Source organism: Cyprinodon variegatus, unplaced genomic scaffold, assembly GCF_000732505.1.
Source record: "Cyprinodon variegatus isolate N-32 unplaced genomic scaffold, C_variegatus-1.0 Scaffold49, whole genome shotgun sequence".
Lineage (NCBI taxonomy): Eukaryota > Metazoa > Chordata > Actinopteri > Cyprinodontiformes > Cyprinodontidae > Cyprinodon > Cyprinodon variegatus.
This window is the reverse complement of record NW_015150502.1, coordinates 1,655,536-1,669,901: the sequence shown is the minus strand read 5'-3', so window position 1 is coordinate 1,669,901 and position 14,366 is coordinate 1,655,536. Positions and strand designations below refer to the sequence as shown.

The 14,366-nt window shown below is 37.6% G+C and overlaps 2 protein-coding genes across 2 annotated transcripts in view; one reads left to right on the top strand and one right to left on the bottom strand.

Annotated features, from left to right (window-relative positions):
* Positions 1-1,362: 1,362 nt before the first annotated feature.
* Positions 1,363-6,628, bottom strand: polr3d (polymerase (RNA) III (DNA directed) polypeptide D, 44kDa). The gene is made up of 9 exons (XM_015370883.1): positions 6,494-6,628; positions 5,315-5,479; positions 3,665-3,708; positions 3,425-3,579; positions 3,212-3,336; positions 2,704-2,860; positions 2,315-2,562; positions 2,080-2,232; positions 1,363-1,978 (listed from the first exon to the last, which is right to left on the bottom strand). The coding sequence occupies exons 2-9, from the start codon at positions 5,471-5,473 to the stop codon at positions 1,862-1,864; spliced, it is 1,158 nt and encodes a 385-aa protein (XP_015226369.1). The 5' UTR covers positions 5,474-5,479; positions 6,494-6,628; the 3' UTR covers positions 1,363-1,861.
* Positions 6,629-9,199: 2,571 nt separating this feature from the next.
* The window catches only part of LOC107082282 (phytanoyl-CoA hydroxylase-interacting protein-like), a 10,491-nt gene continuing 5,324 nt past the window's right edge, over positions 9,200-14,366 (top strand). The window contains exons 1-2 of the mRNA XM_015370882.1: positions 9,200-9,380; positions 12,557-12,733. Of these exons, the coding sequence (XP_015226368.1) occupies positions 12,557-12,733 (177 nt within the window). The 5' untranslated portion in view covers positions 9,200-9,380. The remainder of the gene's footprint in view (positions 9,381-12,556; positions 12,734-14,366) is intronic.

Here is a 14,366-nt window from a genome sequence, read left to right as displayed (position 1 = left end):
CACAACACTCACATAAATCATTATTTCTCTTCCTTAGTACAAAAACAAAAACTCATCCAAGTAGGTATGTCCAGTTCTTAATCCAGTATAAATTACCTCTTTCCTTATCCTTCTTTCTCCATAATTTTTAACAAATACAGGTTTTTGAACCCTATATAATCTTCTTAATTTCTTATCTTCATATCATATTGTTTGCCACAATTCTGTTTCTTTCTTTTTAATTATTGATTTACCTTTACCTTTCCCAAATGGAATCTGATCTATATTCTGCTCTCCTAAAGCCTTTTTATCTATCTTATCTGTCATTTCATTTCCTCTCACCCCTTCATGTGCTGGAACCCAACAGAACTGAACATCTATTCCATACCTAAATAGCCTAAACAAACTCTGATGAATTTCTAGTACAAGGTCATCATCAAGGTCTATTATTTCCTCCTGATTGAATGCTTTCTATTGCAGCTTTAGAATCTGTCCACCCAGTCCGGTCTAACCTCCTCCACCCACTGTAAACTAATAATAATTGCTACCATTTCTACTGTGTATATAGATAAAATGTCTGTTCATCTTTTCCATGCATACAATTAAAGTCTGGAATGAATATCCCCATTCCCACATTTCCCTTTGAATTTTCAATAAGATTTATAAGTCGTCAGGGTCTAAAAATGCCACAATTCACCAAGTCATGAAAATATAGTCATTAAAATAAAATTGGATATAAAGCTATCAGGTGCCATACATTCAACCGAATATTATTGAAATGTTAATTTATGGAACTAGTTTAATTACTAAAGTGGAAATTCATTACAGAGATTCTTTTCAAGTATTTGTTTATTTATTTTTTTTATATGGGTTGGATTATTAGAAAATCTTGCACTGCTTTCGCTTCTCTGCTTAAAGGCTCTATTGTCACTTTTTTTTTTTAATCTCAATATGTTCTCTACATATCTAGGAGTCAGATCAATTTGGCAGAATAAAACCAGTCATGGCCAAGCATGAGGGGCTATATAACAGACTGCTGCTCTGACTTTTAATTAGATTATCAACACCAGAAAGGCTGCTTCTATACCAAAGACGTTTTGTAGAAAATAAACCATCAGCTGAAAAAAATAAGGTCTTTAGCTATCTTCATTTAAAAAATAGCATATTTGTATCAAAATGCTGTGTTCAAACTTTTTTTTACTTGCAAGTTTGTGTACCTTCCCTTTAAAGAAAATTATAAATTAACACCAATAATTCAAGTTACTATATATTTACTCCAAATCAATGTCATGAACTCCATTTTTTAAATCATTTTTATTTTTTATTACTTTTGTCGATTTCAATTTATTTTACTGCCAAGCACTATGAGTTTCAATTTTCAGTTGAGTGTATTTCCTATTTTTAGAGCAGCAGGACATTGTTCCACAAGGCAAAGCCTTTTTTTTAAAACTAGAATTGTTTTTTTCTCTTCAGAACATGAATGGAATTGTTTAACAGAAATAAAAATAGCTAATAATAAAAAAAGATTGAAAAAAACAAGTATTCTGAAAATATTTCTGTAATTTCAGTAATCCGTAATTGATCTGATATAGCAATAATACTTTTTTTTTTATTAACATATTTATAACCATGTACATCATTGTCAGGTAAAGAGCAACAAAACTTGGCACTCAAGCCTATAACCACCAAACATTATGTCCATTATGAGCAATAAATCTAAAATATTCACAGTCCATGTATATCTATGTAATTATAGCAACTTTGAAAAAACTAAAAGGCAAATTGGTCGGCTGCATAATTTATTCAGACATAAGTTTAAGTTTCTTATTAAATATATCTAATGTGTCAGAGGCAGCTCAGAGCCCCTCTGGCTGAACAACTATCATGTCCTGTTCTCCAGCAGACTCTCAAAGTCAGGAGAGCAGACCATTTTGTGTCTGATGTTCCCCAATACTGTCAGGTTTCCAGATCTTTCGGCTGCTTGAACAGAAACCAGCTCCTGAAAAGAAAATTGGTATAGCAGAAAATGTTTAGAAAGGATGTGATATTTATTTACATGATTAAATAAATTAGATTAAGGCGATAGGTAACCCATAATACCTGTAGGAAAGAGCACGTTGTCCCTAGAGACACGTCGAGGGTCACTTGTCCCAGGATGAGCTGCACCCGGCCAGACTTTCGCACCAGCATCTTTCCAACAACACCCTCCCTCAGATCTTTCAAGTTGCAGCTGTTGTCATCGGCTACCTCTTCCTGTAGCAAATCCATGAAATGGTTATACATGTGACCAACATCCGTCCACGTGGATTAAAACATCACCGCCTCCTTCATCTACCTGTGACTCTGTCTTCAGAAGCACGGACTGACCGTCCTCCGACTGAACCTCGGTTTTTATCGGCTTGTGCTCCTTGGTGGGCGGCTGGCCGGGCAGCGAGTCGGGCAGCTGGATGAAGAACAGCTCCTCCCCTTTGCTCAGACTCCATTTGTGCAGCAGGTCAGGAAGAACTTCAGGCTCAGGGAGAGGAGGAGGCCTGAAAGTGGCTTCAGCCTGTTTTATCTCCACTTCCTCTGGCTCTTGTTTCACTGTAGATGTGTTCAGACAGAATCTTTATGCATGCACCTATGATAATAACATTGCACACAGACTTGCAAAGTTGATAAGAGCATTAATTCAGGTTTTAGAATCTGATCAGATGCATGAGGCCCTGATACTTTTGCACCCACCTTCAACTGAAGGGTCCGTGGCTTCATCCAGGTCTGTCTTTTCTATTTTAACAGCAGCACTGTTGAATTCTTCCTTGAATCCCCACCCTGACACAGCCAAGGGAAGCTGGACAGGGCAGCTCTTCTGCTCACTCCTCAGGAAAGGGTCGTCTATGAACTAAATTAGTTTAAAAACACATTTGTTTAGGATTGCCTTCGACTGTTCTAGTTAAAAAGTTCTACTGAAACATGACTAGTTCATTTCTTTTCTTTTTATTTTCTTTAGTCCAACTGCTTTTAATGTTCTTTCTTGTTTCTGCATCTTTTTTATTTATTTATTTATTTTTTTCTTCTACTTGCTCTGATTGTGTTTTATTTTCCTATATTTTAACCATGTAAAGCACTTTGCATTATCTTTGTACTGAATTGTGCTATAAAAAATAAATTTGCCTTTCCTTGCCTTAATAAACACAGAGTTAGCCACAAAATGAAACAGAGAAAACAGTGGTCTGAACACCGATGGACTCACGTTTTCTCGCTCAAGTTTGCGCAGAATCTCTTTGGTTTCCTCCTCAGTCTCCCTCTTCTCCTTCTTAATGTTGATGATGGGTGAGGGTCCCATGCTCGGTGCATCTCTTTCACTCTCGTAGCCTCCTGTGTGGGATGATGAGCTCCTTTTACATCAATGCAAAAGACACCGGCATGAATTCATTATTAGCTGCCTGTCCAGCTCCAGCCCCACCTCTTCTTTTCATCATCATCTCTGCAGGCCCCTGCTCAAAGATGGAGTGAGACTGGATGACCTCGCTACGCCCGCGGCCCCTGCCCCTCTCTCTTGGGCCTCGACCTCGCTCAGTGCCCCTCTGCTCTCGCCTCGGCCCACCTTCGACCTTTGGTCTGTTGTAATAAAACAGACAGCCATTAAGAAGTCAGAAAAACAAAGAAACACTTTTTTTTTAATTTAAAGCTCCTCTGAACTCACTCTTCTTTGACTTTTCGGCCAATGATGTTGGGGGTAAAGATTTTCTAAAAGCATAAACAAAGACACTGGTTAGAGATCAGACAGTAATTCACTTAATTTCAAATATATTCTGGTTCCAGATGAATTCTCTCACTGGAACAAAAGTAAAGAGGCCCACCTTTAGTTTCAGATGAGTCACAATCAATGGGGGGAGAATGGTTAAAACAGAGAAATAAATTAAAAGAAAATGATATTAAGCAGATTATTCTCCTTCTTATGAATCTCACCATAACTGTATTACTAATCAGAAGGAGGATGAGGTGATTTCTTCTTTAATAAAAGAAGGGCTGCATCACATATAAGCACTGATATCGGTATCGACCACTGTTAATAATTTCTAAGCATATCTGCATCGATCCAATAAATAAAACCGGGCCGATATAAAAAAAATATATTCATTTGTATGTAGCTGCTGTTTTTGTTTCAGGAGGAGATTACTGGTCATGTGGTGTTTGTTTGGTCATGTGACACTGGTGTAATGAAGCACAGGAATGTGGTTGTGTACCTGAAGCAGAGAAACAATTTCAGCACTTTGATCAGTCTTTAATGGTGTCTAAAGGTAGGGGGATATAATTGTTTATTCGCCATAATGTTAATATTATTATCAGATATTGACCCAGATTTTCATATCTGTGCGTCCCTAAATAAAAGGCCTGAAGTAAATAAGATGGAAACCTCAATCTCTTTAAACATCTACCATCTATTATCACATCACTCAAACAGTTTCCTGTATTATATAGATGTACACTAGTGCTATAGGGTCTATTCTAAAATAAAAAATAAAAATTCAGCCGGTGCCATCATTTTACAGCATCCAATTTTTATTTTTTCTATATATCAAAGTGGGCCTTATGTTGTTTAAATTATGTTAAAAATAAAGTATCATGGAGAAATCGGATGTTTGCTTGAATAAGCTACATCTCTTACAGGAGACCAGCCAACTGGAAACTCAAATATCTGACCTCTTTCTTTGATCTATGAATGTTTCAAACCTCAGTGCTAACTCGAGGCTGATAGCAACAGGCGAAATCAAAGTTTGAGATTTTTATCATCAGCGAGGTTCTAAAAATTAGGTCAGATGGAAGCACAGCGACACAAGAAACTAATCAAAGCTGACTTATTTTCTGAGAAAAGTCGAGAGATGTCAGGTGGGGGGAGAGAGCAACATTTTGAGCAGCTAACAATAAGGCTGAATGAGGTGCAGCAAGGGTGTGTTTTGTTTTTGTAAGCTTTTCACCCATGTTTGTGTTGGAACGTGCTGGATATATCAGCAGCTTTATTTCAGAGTTTAGTTGTAGGAAAGCTGATGTTTTAGTAATAGTTAAAGCAGTAACAGCTGGTATAGACGTTAAACACTGTAATCATTAATGTCCAACTTTAAAAATATAAAGTGCTTCTAAAATTAATAATTACTAAAAAAATATTCTCACTGCTGTTCTTATATTCTTTGATGCCATTTGCTTTAAACGAGAAGTCAGTTCAGGTCACAGCTTTGCGAAAACTGGACACTTTAAATGAGTGGAAATCTTATCAATTTGTTTCCAATTCAATGGTTTCCTCCCCAATGGTCAATTAAAACATGCCATCCAAAGATGATCTACAGGAGATTACCTTCTTTACTCCTCCTAGTGTCAGGTCTCTGGATCGCACGGCTGGAAGACGGCCCGGAGAGATGCCCGCTGGCGGTCGACGACCCATCAGCGGTCCTACGCTGCCGCTGCCTCCAGGGGCCGGAGCCCGCTGACCACCGTGGCCTCCTGAGTCTGCCATCCTGAACTGAGGAGAAATTCAACTTTATTCTTTACAGTTTACTCTTCTTCTTATACTTGTTCCAATGGGTTCCTGTGTGAAAATGAAAAAAGGGAAACATCTAGGCCAGGCATAGTCTTCCACTCTACCGGCATTATGGAATAATTTTTGCATTTTCTTGTATTTGTGAATTGATTTTGCAAACATTTAAATCGAACCTGAATTAAATTAGACGCCTTATTTTGTTTCTTTATATGTGAAAGTAAACAAACTAAATGCTGCCATGAAAAGCAGACGTTTCTCTATAATCCAAGGTACGGGTGTGGACAGGTAGATAAAGAAAACAGAACCACCGCCCAGTTTAACATTACCAGTTCAAACAAGCAGTCTTAACCTTTAACCCCACATAACTGGTTTTACATTTTAGTGGATGAACAAAGTTTTATGAAATTTTACTCCCTTCAAAATGCTTTTATTGGGACTTTACATCTTGTTATTTAATTTCTAATAAAAACAAATTGAGTTCATCATAGATTTTACTGTTGCTTGCAAGATACTGGGATGAAATGCACAATATACAGCATCACAGCTGCATAATGTATTATAATAATAGTATTTTTAATGATCGTGTGAGTAATAAATGGTGGATGTACACAGTGTGCACAGATATTTAAGGTTAGACACTTTTATAACAGTTTAGATCAAAGTTCAAACTGCTATTATCCATTAAAGGAATCAAAAACTAAACTAAGTTTAGGAAAAGACAAACAAGTTATCATTGATTTAAGGAGATATTATTTACTGTAAACAAAATGATCTATTTAATCTACCGTTTTTTGCTTTTTTTTACCCAACAATGTGACTCCTAATAGGCATGGAATGATTTATTACATGCATCATAAAACATTATACATTTAATAAACAAAATAAAGATCCCTAACACGTGGCCATATTACAACAGACAGTCACATGAAGTCAGCACTATAGTTTACAGGAAGTCATTAAACACATCCAACATGGATTCCGGTTTATTTCGGCTACCTGCTTGTTATTCCTCTGAGATCCTCCTTCTGGATTTTAATTCACAGCCTGATATTCATCACAGACTGCTGGATAGCAGCTCGAGCTGTTTGTTACCGAGCCCTGACGTCACGCACGGCGCCATGACACGACGGAGTTGTTCTTCCGGTTTCTGACTTCACGAGATTCAGAGCTGCGCTGCTCACATATTCCTGCATATTCGGCTGTTTGTTGCGCAAACTTTGACGCAGACATGATCTTAACGAAGAGCCCATGAGGCGTTCTGCATAACATTTTTCTCTTAAAAAACTGAGGTTATTTTTACGAAAAAGAACATAAAAAGTACAGCAAGGAGATTTTGATTTCATTGAGAAGGTTTTCCTTTTTAAGATATGATTTAAAGTTCGAAATACATAAAATAAATTAAAAAGATATTTATTCAACAAAATTTAAAACTTTTTTTAATACTATTTATCAGAAATTCTGTCTTCGAGCTTAAATATTTTACTCGTTTTCTGTCTTCAAAATGTTGAGCATCTCAAATATGTCACAGATGTAAACAAATTGGTCAAAGATGTGTAAAAGGGTAACCATTTGCTAATCTATGATGAGTAATACACATATTCTCTAAACTAATGGTATGTTTTCGTGTCTCTTCTATAGTAATTAAAGAGTAAGATCAATGTACCAGATAGTATTTATAACCCTGGTAAATATAGGGTATACATTAATAATAAAATGTTTCTAAATAACCTATCCAAAAAAAGTATTAATTTGAAAATAAGGCTTCTGTTCAACCTTTTTTTTTTTTAATTACCAGGGATTTAAATGCCATTTATGCCAGTGGTTTTGTTTGAAGCAAGTCCTTAAATTTGTCTTAGTTTTTTCATTGCTTCTTTTACTATTGATTTTAAAGACAACATAAAGGTTTTTTTGTGGTTTGTTTGTTTTTTTCAATTCAACCATGTTAATAAAAGTAGTCTCACCGTGGATTTGCTGTACATACTGTTGAAGTTGTTTTTTATTCTTTTTACACAGGTCCTTATTTATTTAATCAAGTGGTTTAAAAAAGGTAAGTGGGATAAGATATTTAAGCAATCCCATCGAAAAATGCATGAAAAAATATTATTTATATATAACTACTAATATTCATATAAGCTGGTACACAATGTAAAAAGATAAAACGAATATTATGCCTATAGTGACAAAAATAATCAGAATGCGGAAGATAATAGCAAAATAAAGTCCTGCCATTAGGGGGCGCCAAAGGGTAAAAACAAGAGGGGTCCTTCATAGCGTCCCAGTTAGTCGCGCTGTTACAGCATTTTAAATAATTTTCACCCATATTTTCAGGGGTTTAAAAATCCCCTTTGCCTAAAACATAAATATTCAGGTTATTATGATGTTTAAAAATACTAGGATATGCTTTTTGTTCTCAACATTTCCTGTTTCACCCACAGCGCCAAACTAAACACCTGAAACCATTTTCTGGCTTTTTTTTCTGCCCCACCCTAAGACTGTTATTAGTGGGTATTTCTTTATGAAAAGCTTCTGCAACCACCCTGCTAAAATACCGTTTATAAAACCTAGTAACAATTAATAAAAACAAAGCAGCAGAAAACCAAAAAGAAAAATCATCATTTCACATGGATTATAAGAGCATTTTTATATACTAATGATACTTAAACATTTGACAATAAGTCAGAGAAAGAGAAATAATTCCAACATCCCCATAAAGAAGACAATACAATCACCTTTTCAACACAGAGGGTTTTGGGGAAAGGATTGCCATGCTGTGACTGATGATGGATGACTGCAGCTTAATTACTCTGTGAGGCTATCAGTTATCTCTGCTTGCCTGATAATAAGCAAAGCTTTTCAATACTGCTCACAGTCTGTGAAATAACCGTAATATATCATGGTCATTTTGAAACTAAAAAATGGTGTGTCTGTGGGAGGACTGCACCCTCCCTTTGAGTCTGACCTATATCATTATATTATCTTAATCCTGTGTTTGTATCCATTGTTTTAGCAGATTATCATAATAATCTGAGGACGGTTCCTCAAATGGAATCCAAAATGAAGCACAAATAATAATTTATTTCCATGAAATTAATGCCAGTGGAAATCTGCTTACTTGGGATTTATACAGTGGACCCTGGGTAGGATGGGACAGGAAGTGGGGGGAGAAGCCCTGTAGAGTTAGTCCATATGGCAGAACAGTTGGCACGTATATTTTTTAGGTCTTGGTGGCACTCTCCATAATCTACTGGGGCATCACTCAGATGGAAATCAGAAGTTAATCTCTTGTGAATTTGCTAAGGGAGGATGTAAAACATGACTTCTTTCTCAGTTACACGTCCAGTGCCTATAATGTCACCATCACTTAGAGTTGACATTTAGTCGAGGAGTGTGCAGACTACATTGGAGTGAGTGTGTGCACAGATTCTGCACCTCAGGATGGATTTACTCCCGGGTGACGTGTTGTGTATGGTTGGCTGGTGAAATCGTGATGCTGACGAGGTCGACTCTGCATGCACCCCCTGCTGTGGTCGTGTTTCAGTGTACAGATTTTTTGTCTTTCAGGGGGATAATGTTTTTTTTTGTTTGTGCAACTGAACGGGAGTCAAAGTAAACACCACGAAGAGATCAGAGGAGAAATGAGACTGGGAGGAGGGGATGAAGGGGAGGGTGGATGGGGGTTAGGCTGTTTGTGTGACAGGGGGAGAGAAACAGTCAGGAGGAGAAAGAAGAAGCAGAAAGGAGCCTGTGAGTGCGTTTGTTTCACCTTCTAATCAGTTTTCCTCAGGGACACATCAGCAGCAGCATCAGTGGAGGAAAGTAGAAAGCAAGAGACGGTGCTGTGACGTTGGAAACATCTCCCATCACAGATACGAGCCTCAGACGAGTAAGGGATTAAACTATTCTGCTTATTCAAGATTTGAAATGTTCACATGAGATCTGCTATGTTGTTTTATTCCAATACCTATGAACTTGTTCCTGTTAATTCCTCATCCTCCCCGTGTGTCTCTAAAGGAGTATCTAACATTTAACCAAATATTAAGAAATTAACTATAATGATTTTCATTTTAGTAGCATACTTATGCATGTGCAGCTTATGCTTTTACAGTTGGGAAGATTTTGATTACTTACTATTGTAATAGGACTATGATCATTTTCAATTATTGCTTTAATTTGTGCAGAGCAACCAACAGCTTTATGTTTTTGTCACACTAATCTGATGTTGAATCTTAACTCTACTTAAAAGAAAGAATTTGAAACAATTTAAAAACTCTGTTATTTTCTTCTTTTTTTTTAAATCAAAATGTGATTTATTTCTAGGCAGAAACAGTTGAAAACACTAAATTTCACCCAAAAATGCTTTAATTGCTTTGTATTTTAATTAGCATAATTGCTGCAGGTCAATATCTGTGCGTTGCGTGTTTTGGACAGAGATGAGTAACTCAGTGCATGCATGCATGAGCTGATAAATGATGATCTATGATGAGGAAACTCATTGTAATTATCAGTGAAAACCAGCTGTCTTGTTTGGAGCAGCTGTCTATTAAAGTAGAGATAATTGGCTCGGTTTTCTTCTCAAAGCACTGATCTACAAATGAGGCCACGCAGTGGAAGGGTTTGAATGATATTAAGACCCATGTCTGAACTGTGCTCACACGTTCCTGATCCAAAAGTAGTGCAAACGGAGAGGCGTAGGGCTTTGATGACCGGTCCTGTGAGAATCTGTCTCCCTGTCCCAGTTTCTGTCGCTGAAAAGGCTCCATGGTTAGAAAAGAGAGCAAGCAGCTGTAAAGCAGACGCATGAAGACACACGTGATGCACCCCTCCGTTCTGCACGGTCCTTGTGTGAATGGGTTACCTCAGAAATTTCACAGTTCAAAGGCTTTATTGAGCTGCTGCAGCCTGTCCATCATCCTGACTGCAGAGCATCTTAGCGGTCAAAAAATGACTCCACAACATGCTTGGCTTTTATAGCATCACAGAGACAACAAAAGCAGCGTGTTATTTTTAGCAGTGTCTTTGAATTTGCATATGTTCAGAGGAAGCGTGCGTTTAACAAGAAAAAAAGTGCACTGTTAGGTTGTAGAGATGCTGTAATATGAGCATGATTTACAATGCCTTGCTAAATCAGGCATTGAACAAGATGATACAGTGCATGTTGTTGGGACTTTATGTAATAGGGCAACATAAAACAGTGCATAGTTAAGAAGGAGAATAAAAAAGGATGCACTTTTGTTTATTGAAAATGGAATTTTAAATTGAGGCTTTCATTTGAATTCAGTCCTCTTTAATCTAATTTACCTCCATTAAACTCAGTTAAGCTAAATAGTAAATAATGGAGTCCACCTATGTGCAATGTCATTTCTTTATAAATCCAGCTGTTAGACTTTGTAAAAGAAATGTCAACAAACAGAATCACGAAGACCAAAAAACACAGCAGAAAGGGAGACAATGTTAAGTAGAGTTAGGTTATAAACCAGGATTTTCAGCTTTAAAGGTCTGACAACTGGTCCGTCGACCTTCCAAATATGTAAAGAGGATAGCACACCTGCAAACCTACCCAAACATGACCCTCCACCTGAAGTGATGGACAATCAGAGAAGAAAACAGAGAAGCAGACCTTTGGTAACACTGGGGGAGCTGCAGAGATCCAGCTCCTCTGTTTTTTTATAAATATAGCCTTTATAAAGATTGAAGCCTTTCGGTCACAATCAGTCGACATATGTGCAAAGACATGCAAACCTTTAGAGTTGATGGAGAGTTGAGTGGATTTAAAAGGATGATAATCCTGGATGAAAAATAAATCATATGTACGGAAATAAACTGGGTCTAATACTTTAAGCAGGACATTGACAGCAAACATTCAGCCAGAGCTAGAATCAAATGTATCAGAGCAAATTATTGTGTTGTAATTGACCATTTCAAGTTTCAACCTGAACCAACAAAAGCGGAAATCTATATTCACAGATAGTCCACAGTCAGTCTAATGGATTTTGAGCTATTTTGGAAAGAAAATGCACGTGTAACATTTTAACTTTAGTCATGTAAAGCTGGTAACTATAAATTAAAGATCTACAACATGGAGTGTTGATTAAGGGGATGCGAATACTGATGCATGTCACAGATTTTGTTAAAGCTTGTTAACACATACGTTTACTTCCACTTTATATTTCTGTGCTGCTTGTTTGTTTATCCTGTTTATCACATTCGATCGATATTAAAATGCACATTTCAAGGAACCGCAGTTCGCTGTATTGTAAAATAAGATGGCATACATCCAGATGGCTGAATATTACTGGAAAAGTATAGAGGAGTGGAGGCCTCAGGGGAAAACTCAGCCAAAGTGCATCCTCTGAAGAGTCTTCCCATCAGTTAAGAGGCGAGAAGGCAGCAGCTAATAAACAAACGCAGACTGTGCCAAGTTCAGTGCTCTGGGCTGTGTGCAGCCACCTGAAACAAACAAGCAGCGAGGAGGACATGATCGTTCATCACTTGCTGCTACAGAGGCTCAAACCTCCCCAGTTGTTTCTGTGCAAAGCTGCGTTTCCTTCACTTGTTCGGCCGTTCTCTGCAAAATTCCAGCAGGGAGGTAGAGATGTTGAATGAGTTTCCTGTAGTTTTTGCTCCTGCTGACAGTTCCAAGTTTGTTTATGACCCCTTCCTTGAAAATCACAGGAGAAGATTGAGGGAGGCTGCTAATGTGTGGTTGCTTGGAGACTGCTGTAGGTGGATTATGAAATGCACAGGCAAAACAGAGGCTACTCACTCCGCTGGGAGCGTATTGGAGTTGTGTAATAACTGCAAATGTCAGTTAAGGGCAAGAAAAGGGAGGTGGAGTGGAAAAATGTTCAAAGAATGAATAAAAAGCTGCCACATAAATCCCTAAATGAGAGTCTCATTAAATTCTGTCAGAAATGTGTTCATCCATGATGTTTTCTGCTGTTGCTCAGAGCTGACTTTAGTCCCAGTGTTTAAGAAGAATCTGCACAGATCAAGGCACTGCTATCACAGGGTGTTTAGATCAGCCTAACCGTGCGTTTTTATCTCCTAATATAACGGTAGATGACAGAAATGGACGCCCCTCTCGCCACTCCTTGCAACATCCAGATCTGTGAGGTGACCTGTGATTCCTTCCGCATCATGTGGGATATGCCTCCAGAGGACACAGCCAGAGCGACGCATTTCTTCATCGACCTGAGCCGCAAAGAGAGCAGGGACCCGAACCGCTTCAAACACAGGGTATGAAACTGCTGCCTTATATCATCCCCTACCTGCAGGGCAGCTGCTCTGTGTACTCTTCATCAACACCTTTTCAACATTCAAAATGGATTTAAAAAAAAAGCATAAGATGAAAAAAATAAACCAATTTTTTTAGAGTATTGGGTCTGAATAGATCTTGGTATTCTGTATTTTGTTGGATTTGAAAATGAACACAGACTGGCTGTTCCCTTTCAGTCTCTTCTAATTGAGGAAAAAGGCAAAATAGCTACAGTCAACAGCTGCAGGCTGGTGATTCAGTTGTGCATTATTTTCTTTTAAAGTGAACAAAGGCTGACAATATCAGCTGCAGGAGTGAGCAGCTTTAAACCTAATTACATCCAGTGCACTTCATAAATTAACCGCAGCAATAAAGGAAGATAGTATATATTGATAGTATTAAGCAATATGAATTCATTTGGATATAAAACTAATAATAAGATTGATATTCTAACGTTGATGTTTTTGTGTCTAATCAGTCATTAATGCAATATTTGGAACACCCTAATATAGCTGAACCTTCTGTAGCCTCTACAGCTTCACATCTGCACTCTGCTTCTTTAATGCATTTAACTAATGAATCCAGATGTGTTCTATTTACGAAACCCCCCTGGAAGTTTTACACTTATTAACAGCATTAGCTGCAGTTTGGGCTCTGTGTAAAACCAAGAGTTTGCAGGCTAACTAGCTAACCTGAAAAGGTAAGTTTTAGTGAACATTAAGAAAAAACAAGCAAGAATTACTTTTGGGGGGTTAGCAAGTAAGACATCTTTATTTGTATGCAGACTTCAGCTACCTATAGGCTTTATTATCATACGTATAACTAGATTAATTGCATTTTCAAATATTTGACACATATCTTTTTGCCATGGGTGGTACAGTGTTGGGCACTTATGATAGGAAAGCTCATCTGTTGTTGAACCTCCAGCGAGTTTTTTAATAAAAAGTCAGTGGGAAGTGACCTTCCAGTGTAGGTTGATGGTGCATGAAAGAACTGTTTTATAAATTAGCCTTCAGGTTTTCAGTCATCTCTAGAATATGTCTCCCACCTAAAATTGTTGGTGAGTTAGACACTTCCTTTAGTTAAAGACTGCAGCACCATTATTGCACTATGTACCTCTTCCCTTCATAAAATACATTTCATCCCAGCACTGCGTGTACCGAGCCTGTAACATTATAAATGACCCACCATGGTCTGTTCTCCCTGCTGGGGAGAGGCTTCAAAGTATCTGATGCAGGTCCAGCAGATTCTAAAACATTTTCTTCCCCACTACCATTAGACAGCTGAACTGTTGAGAAATCTCTACAGCATGTCACAGACTCAGCATCAAACTGACAACACCAACCCAAAACACTGCATATTTGCACCATATATATTAATGCTCTGAAGTTCAATAAAAATGCGTTTTTTTTTTTCACACAATGTTTTTTCTCCCACAGTTTGATCACTGCTGCACTTTAAGAAATGGAAGCTGTACACTCTGTGTATACAATATGACAATTAAAGTTGTCTAAGCACTAAGGAGCATCTTCAAAGACCCTTCCACCCAGCAGCTGTCAGATTTCATAACCATCATATTTTTTTTACATAAAATGATAGGCTGCATGTGCATTT

Bases quoted from the DNA above. Each gene is read 5' to 3' on its own strand.
- polr3d (XM_015370883.1), bottom strand. From the start codon at position 5,473: ATGGCAGACTCAGGAGGCCACGGTGGTCAGCGGGCTCCGGCCCCTGGA. The intron at 2,861-3,211 runs GTGAGTCCATCG...AAACTAATTTAG, and splicing joins GCAAACTTGAGCGAGAAAAC to TTCATAGACGACCCTTTCCT. The intron at 2,563-2,703 runs GTGGGTGCAAAA...ACACATCTACAG, and splicing joins CACGGACCCTTCAGTTGAAG to TGAAACAAGAGCCAGAGGAA.